Genomic DNA, 18,454 nt, shown 5'->3' with positions numbered 1-18,454 from the left:
ACGAAGCTCGTAAGGACGCCCCAATCGATCTGGAACGTCCACCTCGCCTGCCAATCCGTTGGAATTTGGCATCCAAATAGCATATTCACTCGGATTGGATAAGGATAGGGTTTGGAATTGCAAATTCGGGTTTGGGCTTGAAAGGGTGCCTTCCAGCCCTTTTCCTTCAGAAACCCTAACGAATTTTCTATATAAACCCCCAGCTTTCTTCAAAAAAAGGGTTGGAAAATTTTGGGTTGAAAAAAAAATTTTGGGGAAGAAGGTTTTAGACAGATTCTTTTTTTTGAAAGTTTTCTTGTTATCTTTGTTAAAGCATAGAAAAATCTCTGTGTTAGAAATTTTGGGTTGAAGATAAGGATACACATCGACATATAGACGATTTAGTTTGTTTTTTAGAACATTTGATAGACTGAAAGTGCAGTCTCTCCTGTCGTTGGTGTTCATCTCCTCTTTGAGTGCGGATTTTATCGGAGCTTATCTCGTCGTGGGAAGTCTCTGCTCTGCTCGTTTGCCTCCGGTGTCGCTGCCCATCAACAGGTAAATACTCTCTTTATGTAATTTTCCTCTCCTCTCGGCTTCAATGTGGTGGAGGGAGTATTGGAAACCTCTTTCGTGTGTCTACTGGTCGTTTCGTCGCTGTTGGTTTGACATTGCTGGATATGTTTGCTGAAGTTTTTTTTTTTGTTTGCATATATAACCCATTTGTTCCAGCTTACTTCATTTGAGTAAAAACTTTATTCGGGTTTTTAATCATCGTATTGGGTTGTACAGATTTATGGCTTTCGTTTGTTGACTTCATGTTTTGGTTATCCCTTTGGTTCTCTCTTGATGTTTTACTTCGGAAAGTGTAGTTTCTATTAAGTTCATTGCCTCGTCTAAGTTGGAGGTTTTCCATGATACAATGATGTCCTTGTGTGTTTGCCGAATGTGAATGAAGTTTCCTCTTCTCCTCTACTAGCTTTATGATAGTTGAGTTTAAGTTTGTTCATATTAATCTTGATACATTTTTTTCTTTCTGAAAATTTGAATGAAATGAGTGAGTTTTCAAATTTCTATTGGGTTTGATGGCCTTGTTGATTAACATAAGCAGCATTTGTTTATGTCTTTTTTTTCTTTCTCTTCTCCCTCATTATGGTCATAACAACTTTGCGACACTAATATTTTCTGGTATTTACTTCTCGTTTCTGATCGAATCTGCCTGAGTTTGTGCTGGTTAATGGTCTTACATATATATTTTGTCAATTTTGCTTAGCCTTCCTTTATGAATCTCTTGTGTCGTTGAACTTGTTATTCAAATTTGTAAAATTTTGATTAGAGGTTTTCTGTAATTTGTTTCAATAAGTCCAAGGCACTGTTCTATTGCTTTTCTTTTCTTAAGCTTAGGATTATATATGTGTTTCGTCTTGATAGATTTTCTTCTTTTGACTTGTACAGCTTAAAGAAAATCATGACCTTCCTTGTGTGAAGCTTGTTTAGGTGCAAATAATTTATGTGTTGTTGCTACCTTTTGCATAATGTAATCACCGCTTTAAGTCTTGGTTCTTTTGTGTCCATTGTTATTTTGAAATCTTTGTAATGCATAGAGTAAGCTTGATCAGTAAAGTATGGTATTTGTTTTGAGTTTACTAAGCAGTAATGGTATGCATATGACGGAGGCATTAGTATGTACCTAGGCATTTCATGTCACTGCCATTACTCTACTTGTTGTGGATTCTTGTTTTATTTTTAGCGTCATTTGGAATTGTTTTTGAATTCATCTGTTTCCCCTAACTCGATCTTCTAGTAGTTCAATTTATCTCCGTTTTGTTCAAGATGCTTGTTATTAGTTCATCGTTCGTATGCTAATTTACGTCTATTTTATTGCATGTGAGAATCCCTTTCGAGTCTATTTTGGGACTCCCTCTTCCTCCTTGCATTTCAAGAGAGAGCCGTAAAGGCTCAATTCCTTCATCCGAGTCATTCACAATCAAGTGTCGTGAAGATTAAAGAAATTTGAAGAAGACGGATTAGAAGACTTCTTTATTTTATATTTTTGTATTTTTATTTTAATTTGTAATGGGCCTAGGCCCTTGTCATTTTTACTTTTCTCGTACTTATTTTGTATGCTTAGACTAGGACAGGTGAAATGGGTCGAGAACCCAAACAAGAAATGGGTTAAAAAACCCAAAAAGTAGGTGGGTCCAAATTTCGGTCAAGGCGGACAGAACCCAAAATTGGACCCAATCTCTCTCTCTCTATCTCCCTCTTTTTACTTGTTTATATTCTTCGTTGATTATCGTTAGTTTTAGGGTTAGAAAAACTCCGACCCCCTCGTTATACGCCTTACTATTTTATCAAACTTAAAACTGAACTAAATTTTGTTTCAAATTCGCAAGTTCGCTTAGATTTAAATTTAGGAAGTTTAACTTCAAATAAAATTCGCGAATCTTAAAAACATATTAGTCAAATGGTTAGTTGCCGGAAAGCCGCATTAAGCGGAACGTCTTAGGTGCCTTCAAAACCTTCCTAAGACGTTAATAAGAATTCCCGGACCCTTTTAAAAAAGTTTTCAAACAATTTTTCTGTTTAAGTTATTTGAAAACAAGTTTTCTTAATTTTCCTTAAAAATTAAGTGGCGACTCCTAAAAGTCGAAATCTCTTAAAACAAAATAAACTCTTTCTAATTATTTTTCGATAAAACAGAAATGGCGACTCCGCTGGGGAATTAGGAGGATTCTAACCCTAAGATTAACGTATTTGACTACTTGCGATTAACTGTTTAATTGTTTAGTTGCTTTAGCTTTCAAAAACTTTTGCATTTCATGGCATATTACCGCCAAACGGCAAATAGTTTGCATTAGAAAACGGAAGTTACGCGGCTTACCGCGGCTTTCTTCAGATATACCCAAGAAATCGTTTGGGAGTATCAAACAAATAGCCGGAACGCGGTCATCCGACGTTGTTTGGTAGCTCCACCCCGATGTTTGTCCGACTCGGGTAACCGTCAATTTGAAAACAATTCTAGAAAGCCTAATATAGAGCGAAACCAAAACCAAGTTAAGCATCAGCCTAAGACGGCTTAATACCCAAGGCGTATTAAGTCCATTTTAGTAGAAAAACCGCCAAAATCGTGTCTAAGGTCTTCGACCTCACTACACATCATATTGTTTGACATTCGAATAATGTATGTGTGAAAACCAACTTGGGGGTAGGGAAAATCTAACGGGTTTCTATTTTACAGACATGGATCGTTTCCCAAAGTTTGATATGGTCGTCTCAGCGCCACCTCAACTTACGATGTGGTACAACGATTTGGATAGGGATCATAGCAGAACCCTTAACAAGTACGTAGGTGCCTTAACCGAACTGATCAACATGAATGGTTGGCCAGAACTAGTTGAGGTACTTACGGGGTATTGGGACAGTCAGAAAATGGTCTTTTGTTTTGGAACAGCCGAAATTACCCCGATGCTGGAAGAAATAAGGGACTGCATAGACACTGTAGGCACCGGGATAGAGAGAAGAGACAGAAAGCAAGAAGATATTTTCATCCCCAACAAACCTTCCGTAGAGAATATTGCGGATTGGCTTGGATTAAGAAAAGACTTCGCTTATTGGTGCAAGGATTCCACGTGGCGTTTAGAGATCTCTATATTCGATTTGGACACGCGAGTTTCTACGCCTCGTACAATCGGGAGTTCAAGATCTCCTACAGAGAGTGGAACGAGATCCGTCCCCTAGCGTTTGCCATGGCATTGTTGGGAACAATGGTCTTCCCGAACAGTCCGAGTTTGAGCATCAACACCCGAGTCATAACACTCGTCCACACTTGGTTTAAAGGATATGAAAATCAAGGAACAACAAAATACTACCCTGTAGCTCCAGTCATACTATCTGACATGTATCGGGCCTTGGGAAAGTGCAAAGAAGGACACCGATATTTCCAAGGGTGTAACCTACTCCTCCAGTGGTGGATCCTCAGCCATTTGGCGAAGCGTGCTGGGACTCGGGAATTACACACCCTCGACAACAAAAACACTCTCAAGGACTTAAATGACTTACTATACTGGGCAAATATGGACAATCGGAGAACAAGAGGGAGATGGTCCCAAATTTTCTCCAAATTGAGAGAAGAGGATCTCCAATGGATGCTCGACCGTTTTATATCCAAAGAAGTTGTCGTGGAGAGTCGCAGATATGTCGTGCTCCCTCTACCAGGCATTCGAGGAATTCGCCCTTACGCACCATTTCGAGTCTTGCGACAGTTCGGAAGAAAACAAACCGTGCCCAGAGAAGCGTACTATGGCGCTTATGTGTATGACATTGGAGACGACAGAGTGCATGACGCTTCGGAAATGCTCAGAGAATGGAAAAACGCCAAGCGCATGGATAAAGACACTATCGCCCCTGACCGATTCAATGCTGGATATGACGAGGGTTACAAAGAATGGCTGAAGAAGGACATACAAAATATCTCCTTTCAGACTCCGCGTAGCTTTCGCAGTGTGACAGACAGAGAAGCCAAAGCAGTGGCGAGCTACAACAGATAAGGGAAGAGGCCAAGGAGGTGTATGCTAAGTTCGTAGAGAATCAAGACGCGCTTGAGAGGGTGACTCGAGAGGTCGAAAGACTGAGGCATGGGTATGATGATTTTGACAACTGGATCCAGCAGAAAATCGAGAGGATGCGATACGAGAGTTTGGAAGACAAAGGACATCTGGGTGAAGGTTTTCTACTGATGCTGAGGTATATGTTTCAGCAACACAAAATTTAGAAAGACGGCGACGAAGCAGGATCTTCTGGAGCGGCATAGTGGACATCACCCCTGCGTGGGTCTTTTACATGTATTTACACTGCTTTAGCCCCTGCGTGGGCCTGATTTTGTTGCATTTTCGAATGGCCCCTGCGTGGGTTTGTCTTTATATTTGTCTCCCTTTTGCGAACATTATTATTCATTAGTAAATGTTATTTTGGGGGGAAGTTGTTTATTTGGTTAAATTCACACGTACATCATTCGAATGCGCTAGGCCTACCCTTGGCACAAAAGGGTCCCCTTGTATGTTTTAGGACGCGATATATATGTGTGTTTAAATGCTTATGTGTTATGTTGCTATGAATGAGGATATCGTAAACCCACTCCTAGCCAGAAATTCCAAAGAATGTACGGAAGCCACTATTATAAATGTCCGACCAAATTCCTTAGTCTCAAGTTTCTCACTAAAAAGGCTATCTCCCATACCACAAATCCTAAATACTGCTCAATCGTCTCAAGAAAGGCGAATCACCGCTATGGACAAGGGCAAGAACATCCAGACAAAGCTCACTGCAGAGGAGTTGCAAAGAAAGATCGAACGAGTCACTCGAGAAATTCAAAAGGTTAAGGAGGAAGGGCTCAGAGTTGACATGACCACGGCAATCTACAAAGCTGCAGCCGTGACATTGGATGAGGATCTGGCGTCGCAGATAAAAAGAAAGAAAGAGGTTGAGATGGAAACCGAAAGCTTGAGAAAAAGGTTGAACATGCTTCGTTTGAAGGCGCACGAAGGAAAGGCGAGAGGGGCAAAGATAGATATTGAGACTGCCGTACTGTTGGCCAAAAGTGCGTCACTTGATAAAGAATTGACGACCCGTGGCAACTTGAAGGGCGGAAAATATCTCGCCTGTGAACAGGGAGCAGACAACAATGGCGCCGACAACGAATTGATTGAGGAGGACGATGAGGAGGAAATCGTCTATAAGCCTCCATTTCCGATCGTCTGAAAGGGAAGGAGTGACGCAACCACAGGACGAGAAATGACTAAAGTGCTATTGTCATCCTTTAAGGATTCCAATGTTGTCTTTCAATTTCCTTGTAATCGCAATGAATGAAAATATTTCATCCTAAACTCAAACTACGTTGGGCCTGAATTCTCCTTGTGAGATACGTAGGCAGCCTTTCCCGGCTCGGCCCCTGTCTTTGAAAAATTTTCATTCTCCCTCATGTTGCGAAGGATATGAAGATCAGATCAACGGACATCAACAGCAGCTGCAAGAAGATCGTAGCTCAACGTGATTTATCCTTCCCGAGAGAGCGATAAAAAAAAGCAACCAAATTCCTGTTTGTTTAAAAATGTATTCCCGTCCTCATTCGTGGGTTAAAGATATCCTCAAACAAAGCGACTTGTGTGTTTATCTGCTTTCTGTGTGATATTATGCATTTTGTACTCCGAATATGCACTAACAAATCTGCCTTTGAGTGGTTTTGCTTCTCAGGTACTTTTAACTGGTCTGTGTCATCCTTACTTCACCAGATCGAAAGGTCCTACAGATTCCTTCCCCAGACCAAACTCAGACAGAGGAAATACAGCTATGGGAGACAATAATGACGAATTTAGTCTCACAGACGTTGTGGTGGCTCAGCCCACCGTGGCCGAGCAGAATGAATTGATCGCGCAACTGATGCAACAGATAGCCGAGATGAGAGTCGAGATGCAGCGGAGGCAGGACCCGCCTCCACCCGGATTTGGACCTAATTTTGTTGACGCAAGACCTCCGATGTACTTCCCCTCGTCAAACTTGGATCCAATTCAGAACCAGCCGTAAACACCTGTGCATAATATGTCTGGGATAGATTTAACAACCCAAAACCCCCAGTATGCTTCCGTATCTTATCAAACTCCCTCACCGCTTCCAAATAACCCTCCTCAAATGCCACCACACCCCCAGAATAATCAAACAGCCCCACCGCCCCAGAATCAAAATCAAAATCCAACCGCCTTCAACCCCCAAACACCGCATACCCACTTAAACCAAAACACCAATCCTCAAACCTACCCACAAAACTACCAAACCGCACAAAACGTCCCGAGTCCTTCTATAGCTCTACCTCTCCCAAAAAGAACCACTTTCCAAGTTCCCATTCCTGCCAAGCACGAGGTGCACGGTTCTGAGTTGGATCACTACGAGGAGCAGGAGAGAGAGTGGAAGGCAAGGGAAGAAGCAAAGATCGACATAAAGGAGGAGATTAAAAGGGCTATGAAAGAGCTGCAGTGCGTTCCAGACATCGCCGGATTGAGTTATGCAGAATTGTGTATCCACCCAGACTTGAATCTTCCCGAAGGGTTCAAAATCCCGAAGTTTGGTACCTTCGGAGGGGTAGGCAACCCCATGGCGCATTTGAGAGCGTACTGTGACCAACTCGTGGGAGTTGGCAAAGATGAGGCTTTATTGATGAGGCTTTTCAGCCGGAGTCTGTGCGGGGAGGCCCTAGAATGGTTTACGTCACACGAAACCAGGCAGTGGCCCAGTTGGAGCGCGCTAGCTAAAGACTTCATTGACCGATTTGCGTACAACGTTGAGATAGTCCCTGATCGGTATTCTTTAGAGAAAATGAAGCAGAAATCGACGGAAAGCTATCCGGAATTCGCCTACAGATGTAGAAAAGAAGCGGCAAGGGTGAGGCCTCCAATGACTGAAAAGGAGATTGTAGAAGTGTTTGTGCGGGTGCAAGAGCCCGAATACTATGACAGAATCATTTTGTTAATCGGAGCCAAATTCGCCGAGATAGTCAAGGTTGGCGAGACTATCGAAGACGGTCTGAAGTCGGGGAAGATAGCCCGAGTATCCGCATCTCCTGGATCTTCCGGATTGATGAGGAAGAGGAGAGAGGAAGTTGCCGCTGTTTCATACGGGGGAAGGAAAACTCCCAGAAACTCATCGCGTCCTCAAGATCGCTCCAAGCCTCCACCAAAATCTCACCAAGCCTATCGCCCACAATCCAATCATTCCAACAACTACAATGCTTCCCCCACCTATCAAGATGCTCAAATTTTGTCTTACCAAAATCCACTCTTAAATCTCCAAAATTTTCCCTCCATGTACCCAAATTACCCCCAATCTTACAAAATTCCACCCTCTTATCAGAATATCGCTCCCAACTGTGCCAATGTACAGTCGAGCTATCGAGCACCTTCCCCCACATATCAAGTCCAAGCTCCAGCATATCAAAGCCCCCTCTCGAATTACCAAGCTCCAGTGCCAAATTACCAGACAAACCCCTACCCTAGAACCCAAGCTCCTCGCCCAAATACCCGCAATTATCAACAGGTTCCTCCCCCTCAGCAAAGCGGGTATGATCCTTCTCGTCCCAGGTTTGAAAAAAGGCCTTCGAGGAACTTTACCGCACTGGCTGAAAGCCGGACCAAGCTATTCGAAAGACTATCCGCGGCTGGATACATCCACCCTGTGGGCCCAAGCCCGTGGATGTCAACTCTAAGTTCTACAAACCGGAGCAAAGATGTGCTTATCACTCCAACAGTGTTGGACATGACACAGAAGACTCTATCAATCTTAAGCACAAGATCCAGGATCTTATCGACCAGGAGGTAGTCTCCCTCCAACCGTCCGCGCCGAACGTTAATACAAATCCGTTGCCGAATCATGGGGGTGGAAACATTAATATGATAGAAACAGACGAAGACGAGTGTGAAACCAAGAGGATTACTCCTTTTGCGCAAGAAGACTTGGAAAGGGCTTTCGCTTCTTTAAGCGTCAAGGAAAAGAGAGAGTTTGTTATTCTGACACCTACAAAGGCTGTTGCCTTGGTGCCCTCAAAACCTCTCGCCAAACTCATAGAAACTGTCGTGGCCCAAGGCATGACTAGGTCCGGAAGATGCTACACTCCCGATGAGCTTGCTCTCGGAGGACAAAAGAAAGACCATGCCAAGAGACCAATAAGAGAAGCAGAAGCCGAGGAGTTCTGGAGGAGGATGCAACCGATAGATTACACCATTGTCAAACACTTGGAGAAGACTCCGGCTCAGATCTCCGTGTGGGCCCTGCTGATGAGTTCTCAGTCCCACCGGCAGGCTTTGATGAAACCTCTTGATGATACGTATGTGCCCTCAGGTACGACCAGCGATAACGTAGCTGCCATGATTCATCAAGTTATTCGAGGACACCGCATCAGCTTCTGTGACGATAAGTTGCCAGCCGAAGGGAGATCCCTTAACAAAGCTTTGCACGTCACTGTGAGATGTCGCGGAAAGGTTGTCAATCGTGTTTTGATAGATGATGGATCTGGTTTGAACATATGCCCCTTGTCGACATTGAGACAGTTGAGGTTTGACCTCGGAAAATTGGAACAAAACCAGGTTAATGTAAGAGCGTTTGATGGTGTGCAAAGAGACACATTAGGGGCGGTGAACTTGACCCTCTAAATGGGCCCCGCAGAGTTCAACGCGAAATTCCAAGTGTTGGATATCGACACCAGCTAAAACCTTCTTTTGGGAAGGCCGTTCATTCACATGGCTGGAGTCGTCCCCTCCACTCTCCATCAAATGATGAAGCTGGTATGGAAAAATGAGGAGCTAGTTGTTCACGGTGAGAGAAGTCAATCAGGCAAGCAGGTGCCGGTCTTTGACGAGACGCCGCAAGGTGCGGATTTTTACACGGTGGAGTTGGTAAATGCCACCAATGAGGATTTGGCCCCGCAGACCCCCATGCCAGCCGTGTACAGAATGATCGCCACGATAATGCTGCAGAATGGGTTCGAGCCAGGTTTCGGATTGGGAAGAGATTCCCAAGGGATTATTGATCCTGTTCCGGTCCTTGCTAAAGGATCAAAATATGGTTTGGGGTACTTCCCCACAGATGACGACGTGAAGATGAAGAAGAAAAAGGATCAAGAGTTGGCTAAACCGATCCCACATCTGTATCAATCCTTTCCAATCCGGGAGTATGCCGAGCCTGAAGACTATGGGGAAGGAATCTGTGACCTTTTCAAGGAGATCAATGCTATCATCGAGGAGGAGGTCGAGCCAGCTGGTATTCGTGATGCTGAACCAGGGGAGATGCTGCAGAATTGGACTTCCACGCCAATCCTGATGTCCCGAACTCTTTGGTAGAAAGGAGTTATTTTATGCATACTAAAATCGGTGGTTGTCCGGAAGAGGCCCAAGACCCTCCATTTCTGTATTTTTCTTAATTGTTTGAATTTTGAATTTTCGTTGTGATGTTTAAAAAGCCAACATGGACCTGTTCCATGACCAAAGTTTGCATTTTGTTTTAAATGAAAGCCTCGTTATTTTTAACACTGTTTATTTAGTTTGTTTGTTATACTTTACTTTCCTAATTTTGTTGGTTTATGATTTCAGTAATATAAGTTACAGACACGCCAATGTCATGTTATGTCATGAGCTAAATGAACAAAATGAGACAAATGACGACAAGGTTGACGACTATGAAGAAGAAAGTGGGGAACCAGATTATGTTGCAGAGGAATTTCGACAATTCGAGAATCAGCATAAACTGAATCTAGAGGAGACGGAAACGGTGAATTTGGGAGATTCAGAATGTGTCAAAGAGGTTAAGATCAGCACCTACCTGAATGGAACTCAGAAGGAGAGCCTGGTTCATTTGCTTGCCGAATACAGTGATGTGTTTGTTTGGGAAATCGGTGACATGCAGGGGTTGAGTACTGATGTCGTATCTCATAAGCTACCTATCACCCCAGGGTTCGAGCCGGTGAAACAAAAGACTCGAAAATTCAAGCCTGAACTGAGTTTGAAGATTAAGGAAGAAATCACCAAGCAAATAGAGTCTCGATTGGTGGAAGTAACGCAATATCCAACCTGGTTAGCCAATGTCGTCCCGGTCACCAAGAAGGATGGGAAAATCAGGATTTGTGTTGATTATAGAGATCTCAACAAGGCTAGTCCGAAGGATAATTTTCCGTTGCCAAATATCCATATTTTGATTAACAACTGTGCCAAACATGAGATGCAGTCATTTGTGGACTGTTATGCGGGTTATCACCAAATTTTTATGGATGAAGAAGACGCGGAAAAAACGGCATTCATTACACCTTGGGGTGTGTATCACTACAGGGTGATGTCGTTCGGCCTCAAGAACGCCGGTGCCACTTACATGAGAGCCATGACGACCATTTTCCATGACATGATTCATAAGGAAATCGAAGTGTACGTAGACGACGTCATAATCAAATCCCGTGAGAGTTCAGATCATTTGACAGACCTGAGAAAATTCTTTGAACGTTTGCGTCGGTACATCTTGAAGTTAAATCCCGCCAAATGCGCTTTTGGAGTCCCAGCTGGGAAGTTGTTGGGATTTATAGTCAGCAGAAGGGGTATTGAGCTTGACCCCTCAAAGATTAAAGCAATTCAAGAGTTACCTCCGCCGAAAACGAGAAAATAGGTGATGAGTTTCTTAGGGAGGTTAAACTATATCAGCCGGTTTATAGCACAATCGACAGTGGTGTGTGAGCCTATTTTCATGTTATTGAAGAAAGACGCCCCGACTAAGTGGACTGAGGAGTGCCAAACTGCTTTCGATGCTATCAAGAGCTATTTGTCTAACCCATCGGTATTGGTTCCTCCGCGAGAAGGGATTCCTTTATTGCTGTATTTGTCTGTTTCAGATAGTGCCTTCGGATGTGTACTTGGTCAACATGACGAGACAGGAAAGAAGGAAAGGGCTATCTACTATATAAGCAAGAAGTTTACTCCGTACGAGTCTCGTTACTCTTTGCTGGAAAGAACATGCTGTGCTCTGACGTGGCTTGCCTAGAAATTGAGACACTATTTGTCTTCGTATACTACATATCTCATTTCCAGATTGGATCCGTTGAAGTACATTTTCCAGAAAGCAATGCCGACCGGAAAGTTAGCTAAATGGCAAATGCTGTTGAGTGAGTTTGATATCGTGTACGTGACTCAGAAGGCAATAAAGGCACAGGCTTTGGCTGATCATCTTGCAGAAAATCCCGTGGATGAAGAATATGAACCACTTAAGACTTATTTTCACGATGAAGAAGTATCATTTGTGGGCGAAGATATTTCTGAAACATACCCAGGTTGGAGATTGTTCTTTGACGGAGCGGCGAATCACCAAGGTAAAGGTATTGGAGCAGTCTTAGTGTCAGAATCCGGTCAGCACTACCCTATGGCAGCTAAACTCCGATTTAATTGCACAAACAACATGGCTGAATACGAAGCTTGCATTCTTGGTTTGAAAATGGCCATCGACATGAATGTCTACGAGTTATTGGTTATTGGAGATTCAGACCTTTTGATTCATCAGGTTCAAGGTGAATGGGCTGTGAAGAACCCGAAAATTATACCTTACGTACAGTATGTGCAAAATCTGTGTAAAAGGTTTCGCAAGATCGAGTTCAGACATACTCCTAGAATACAGAATGAATTAGCCGATGCTCTTGCCACCATCGCTTCGATGATCAAACATCCGGATACTGATTACATCAACCCGCTGGATATAGAGTTGAAGGAACACCCAGTCCATTGTTCACTTGTTGAATCAGAACCAGACGGTTTGCCTTGGTATTTTGACATAAAGAGGTACTTGGAGTCTGGGACATATCCAGAAGACGCTACATCTAATCAGAAGAAGTCGATACGTCGTATGGCTCTCAATTTCTTCCTGAATGGACAAATCCTGTATAGGAGGACTCCAGATTTGGGTCTGTTAAGATGTGTGGATGTTGTTGAAGCTGTGAGGCTTATTGAACAGATACATGCTGGGGTTTGTGGTACACATATGAATGGCCTCACTTTGGCAAGAAAGATTCTTCGAGCCGGATATTTCTGGATGACTATGGAGAATGACTGTTGCAAATTCGTGCAAAAATGCCACAGATGTCAAGTGCACGGCGATTTGATACGGGTGCCACCTCACGAACTTAATGCTATGAGCTCACCTTGGCCATTTGTAGCTTTGAGAATGGATGTCATCGGTCCTATAGAGCCAGCCGCTTCTAATGGACACAGATTCATCTTGGTTGCCATTGATTATTTCACCAAGTGGGTGGAAGCAGCCTCTTACAAGTCGGTAACCAAGAAAGTGGTGGCTGATTTCGTTCGCAACAATCTGATATGCAGATTTGGAGTGCCAGAATCCATCATTACTGATAGCGGTGCAAATCTCAACAGTCATTTGATGAGAGAGATATGTGAGCAATTTAAGGTCACTCATCGGAATTCAACTGCTTATCGCCCCCAAATGAATGGAGCTGTAGAGGCCGCCAACAAGAATATCAAAAAGATCTTGAGGAAAATGATTGACAAACATCGAGGTTGGCATGAAATGTTGCCATACGCTTTACTAGGTTATCGAACGACGGTCAGAACATCGACTGGTGCCACTCCATACTTGCTAGTGTACGGAACAGAGGCAGTCATACCTGTTGAAGTCGAGATACCGTCATTGAGGATCATCCAAGAAGCTGAGTTAAGTAACGCTGAGTGGGTTAGCAGACGGATTGATCAACTAGTTTTGATTGATGAAAAGAGAATGATTGCCGTTTGTCATGGCCAGTTGTATAGACAGAGAATGACTCGCGCCTTTCACAAAAGAGTAAGAGCCAGCGATTTTGAAGTTGGTCAGTTGGTTCTTAAGTGTATTTTTCCTCATCAAGATGAGTACAAAGGAAAGTTCGCACCAAACTGGCAAGGTCCTTATATGGTTTGTAAAGTGTTATCTGGAGGTACTTTCGTCCTGTCAGAGATGGACGGCAGTGTATGGCCCAAACCTATCAACTCAGATGCTGTCAAGAGATACTATGTGTGAAGTTTCATTTTGCATTTTCTGTTATTTACTTACAATCGTTCTATTTGCTTGTATTTGTTCAATTTGAATTCTTATCCCTCTTGTAATGAACTACGTCTAACCTGAATTCTCGAGAACGAGATACGTAGGCGGCCTGTGTCGGCTTCGGTCACCCCATTTATCCCCTTTAATTATTTCTTTGCATCTGAACTACGTTCGACCTGAATTCTCAAGAATGGGATACGTAGGCGGCCTTTGTCGGCCTCGGTCAGTTTCTTTGTAAATTTTATTCTTGTTAACCTTTAAGGGGAACTACGTTTGACCTGATTCCTGCCTCAATGGGATACGTAGGCGCCACAAGGGTTCGGTCATATCTCCAGTAAGTTCTATCCCCCTTTGCAATAGAACAGGGACAGAATTTTTGAGAGGGACTCAAAAATTCTCCAGAAGAAGCCTTCTCTTCAGCAAGTCAAACTAAAGACATTTCGAGATTTGCGACTGGGACAAAATTTTTGAGAAGATCTCAAAAATCCCGCGATCTGTTCATTTACAGTAGAAAGATAAGCAACACAGTAAACTGGGACAGAAATTTTGAGGATGGCCTCAAAATTTCGTTATGGGTCTTCCCTACAAGTCCGGAGTGCCTCTGAAACTCATCAGCGAGTGTCAGATTCAAAGGAGCTCGTTAAGCCTGATATGACATGACTTGACAGTGACTTTTTCAAGATACTATTTCTTAAAGATTTCTTATTTCTCTTAAAATTTCCCTTTTATGTTTCATTTGTTTTGGCATAAGATATTTTTTTCTTATCTATCAAGAGTCGGGAAATCGGGAAATCAACCGGAGATATCAAGACATGGAGCAAACAACTGAAGGAATCGACACAGATCAGTATGTTTTAAAACTGACAATTTTTCTGTGGATGCAGGTTTATAGCTTTGCTTTGAAATCGGCCAAATTCTCCCGACGGATGAATATGGAGAGCTCCCAAAGAGGAGAAAACTATCTCAAAAACCAGTAATTTTACTGGGAGCAGGAGGCAGTTCATATCGTTTGTGCCAGGATGCTTGGGAATGTGGTTTGTTTATTTCAAGCCATTCCCAACAATATGAAATTTACAAAAGGTGTCTAGCCAGATTCAAAGGTGAATCAAACAGGAATCTCAACAAAGATCTCACGAATTCCGTAAAGGACGCTATTTGCATTGCGTTGTCAAAGCAAGATAATTATTGTCAATCAAGACAATGCATTACCCCAGAAGAGATAGTTATGTTATTATTATTTTATTATTATCGATCAAGTCGATATATTATTTGGAGTTCGTCTTGTCGTTATTATCAGCGCAGGCGATAGAAATATCCATGCATCGCGGAAATCATGCATAGCGGAAAATCATGCATTGCGAAAAGTCATGCATCGCGGAAGTCATACATTGCGGAAAATTATGCATTGTGAAAATCATGCATAGCGAGAAATCATGCATCGCGGGAAGTCATGCATCGCGGAAATCATGCATTGCGGAAAGTCATGCATAAAGGAGACTCATGCATCGCGAGTTTGGAATTTATGTATCACGAGAAGACTTCATGCCTCGTCAAATTTATATGTCGCGGGAAGACTTTATACCTCGCTGGAATTTATGCATTACGAGAAGATTTCATGCGTCGTCAAATTTATACATCGCGAGAAGGCTTCGTACCTCGCTGGAATTTATGCATCACGAGAAGATTTCATGCCTCGTCAAATTTATACATCGCGAGAAGAGTTCATACCTCGCCGAAATTTATGCATCACGAGAAGAATCCATGCCTCGTTGAAATTTGCACATCGCGAGAAGATTTCATGCCTCGCTGAAAGTTATGCATCGCGAGAAGATTTCATACCGCGCAGGAATTTACGTATCGCGGGAAGATATTCATGCCCCGCAAGAGGACATACACGGATAAAGAAAGGGAAATCGTGTATCCCAAGAGCAATATTTATCCGTCGGCCTCAACTACATTCTTTTATTTTGATAAAAGTAAACATCAGGAAGAGCATCGAAGATGACGACAAAAGAAATATCAATAGCGCATCAGCATTTATTTATTTATTTCAACATCAAGTATAGATTACATTGAAGATTATATTGCAAAACACAAGGCATAAGCTTTATTTGTTGTACGTCAGACTGATCGAGTCGACGTCGAATATGGAGGAGAACAATGAAGTGTCGACATGGTAAAAGACATTGTCTCCCATCCTAATTGCATTTTTTAAGCTGACGAGTTTTATCTCAGTCTTTGTCGAGAGCATCCAAAAGGATGAATTCTCCAAAAAAAAACCACAGGTGCGGACGACATCAAAAAGGATGCAGCACAACGTGGAACTTTTTCTTAGCAGCGAACTGGGACACAGTCCAAAGAGGAATGTCAAACTCTTAGGACGCGAGCAGAGGAGCGACTTCCACCACAATCGAACCACCCCTATCGGAGCATGTGGGTTTTTCTTTAGTTCTGTCAGTTTCAGTCTCGCATCTGGAAGTTTCGATTTATCGGAAGCAAGTTTCCAATCTAAGTGACATTGCGCCAAGAGCTTTGGAAATTATGTCCGTGTAAGTTCTTAATTATGGGTGTGAAGCGCGCCACATTCATGGCTAAGAGGTTACAAGCCTCCTTTTCATACTCGTTTAATTTGTCACTTGTCCAAAACCGAAGGATATCTAGCATAATAGATTTCCTTTTCCACTGATCGAGTCGAACTACACACAGCCTGATTCCGAAGGTTTAAGGATATGTAGGCGGATTCGATGTTGAAAACTCGGCTGTTTTCCAACATTCGCTCTCGAATTCTGTTCTCGAGCATTTCGATACCTTCGTAATTCGTTATCGAGGTGGCTTTTGATTCTTTCAAAATCGTACGGTAAATCAAGCTTATCGAACTACAAGTGGCCTGAATTCTCATATAGCCCGAGATATGTAGGAAACCCGTTTCAAGGGTTCGGCCATAATTCCTAAACCCTTTGTCGAATCCTTCCTTAAAAATGAATGGGGTTGGTCAAAATCGATTTGGTCAATTTTATTTTCCTCGAATTGCTTGCATCAACCCAAGTAAAATGAGGGACAGTTGTTGACATCCAATTTTGACCCACGTCGGTATAAATTAATTATCGAGCTTCGTAAGTTTTCCAAACAATTTAAATTAATTAGTTTTATAAATTTTTTGAAAATTAAATAATAGAATGCATGATTTTATGTTACTTCGGATACGTTTTAGCATAACTTTAGATCATATATTTTTTTACATAGTTATGTATATAATTAGTATATTTTATGACTATTCAAAAACCATCTCAAAAAATATCTTAAGTTTAGAAAGTATTCTATTAAACTAGTTTATTTTAAATCATGGTTATATTTTTGAATCAATATTTTACAATTTAAATAATTATATTACCACCAAAAAAAAAAGCTCGTTGATTAATTAATACAAATTCATTTTTATTTAAGGTTTAGCCAATTTTTATTTTTTATTTTTATTAACTAAAATTGGCCATCTTTTAAATTTAACCTATTTTCCCTTTAATCCATTTAAAGAACCACCTTGGGCCTTTTTCCAACTATCCAGCAGCCCATTTCATTTTTTTTACTTTCAGCCCAATAAATCGTTTTTCCCTTCTTTTCCCTTCCCCAGGCCCACCTTTTGTTTATTTATTCTCAGCCCAAACCCCAAATCCATTAACCCAGCCCAAAATCCAATATTCCAGCGGCCCATTCCTTTATTTTATTTCCCAGCCCAACACTTATTAATTCCAGCCCATTTCTTTTCTTCTTCCTATTCCAGCCCACCTCAATTTTTAAAAGAACAAAATCCAATATTCAGGTGGCCCATTTCCCCTTTCAACCCAACCCAATCCTTTTCCTTCCACCCGACCCAACACCAAATTAATTCCCAGGCCCAACCCCCCTTTTATTTGTTAACCCGACCCAATTCCCCCTTTCCTCTTCCCCTCTTCCTCACGTTTTTTCCAGAAACAGAAAACGTCAAAAAAAATTCCCAGAACATCCCAGACGCAAGAAAATTCCTAGAAACCCCTCCCTTCCCCCAAGCGACGACACGCGCGCTGATAACGCGAAGGAATCAACCTGTGGGGGGTTAGCTGTCCGTTTTGTCGTTCTCTCGCAACGGCTCTTTCCCCCCCCCCCCTTTCGTTCCGCCTCGTACGTTGTCCAGCTGCGACCCTGCAAAAATCGTCCTTGCTCGCTTGGAGATGATGACACGAAACTCGTAAGGACGCCCCAATCGATCTGGAACGTCCACCTCGCCTGCCAATCCATTGGAATTTGGCATCCAAATAGCATATTCCCTCTGATTGGATAAGGATAGCGTTTGGAATTGCAAATTCGGGTTTGGTCTTGTAAAGGTGCCTTCCAGCCCTTTTCTTTCAGAAACACTAAGGAATTTTCTATATAAACCCCCAGCTTTCTTAAGAAAAGGGGTTGGAAAATTTTGGGTTGAAAATTTTTTTTTGGGGAAGAAGGTTTTAGACAGATTCTTTTTTTTGAAAGTTTTCTTGTTATCTCTGTTAAAGCATAGAAAAATCTCTGTGTTAGAAATTTTGGGTTGAAGATAAGGATACACATCGACATATAGACGATTTAGTTTGTTTTTTAGAACATTTGATAGACTGGAAGTCCAGTCTCTCCTGTCGTTGGTGTTCATCTCCTCTTTGAGTGCGGATTTTATCGGAGCTTATCTCGTCGTGGGAAGTCTCTGCTCTGCTCGTTTGCCTCCGGTGTCGCTGCCCATCAACAGGTAAATACTCTCTTTATGTAATTTTCTTCTCCTCTCGGCTTCAATGTGGTGGAGGGAGTATTGGAAACCTCTTTCGTGTGTCTACTGGTCGTTTCGTCGCTGTTGGTTTGACATTGCTGG

The 18,454-nt window shown here is 42.3% G+C and overlaps 1 protein-coding gene across 1 annotated transcript; it reads left to right on the top strand.

Annotated features, from left to right (window-relative positions):
* The first annotated feature begins 6,576 nt into the window (after nucleotides 1-6,576).
* LOC107022266 lies at nucleotides 6,577-8,346 on the top strand. Its single transcript, XM_015222931.1, has one exon. It carries the CDS (start codon nucleotides 6,577-6,579, stop codon nucleotides 8,344-8,346), a length of 1,770 nt encoding a protein of 589 aa, XP_015078417.1.
* The last annotated feature ends 10,108 nt before the right edge of the window (nucleotides 8,347-18,454 follow it).

The sequence above is a fragment of the Solanum pennellii genome, chromosome 6 (assembly GCF_001406875.1).
Source record: "Solanum pennellii chromosome 6, SPENNV200".
Taxonomy (NCBI): Eukaryota; Viridiplantae; Streptophyta; class Magnoliopsida; order Solanales; family Solanaceae; genus Solanum; species Solanum pennellii.
This window is presented reverse-complemented; position numbering and strand designations above follow the sequence as displayed.

Coding starts and splice junctions, on each gene's coding strand:
- LOC107022266 (XM_015222931.1), top strand. CDS start 6,577: ATGTCTGGGATAGATTTAACAACCCAAAACCCCCAGTATGCTTCCGTA.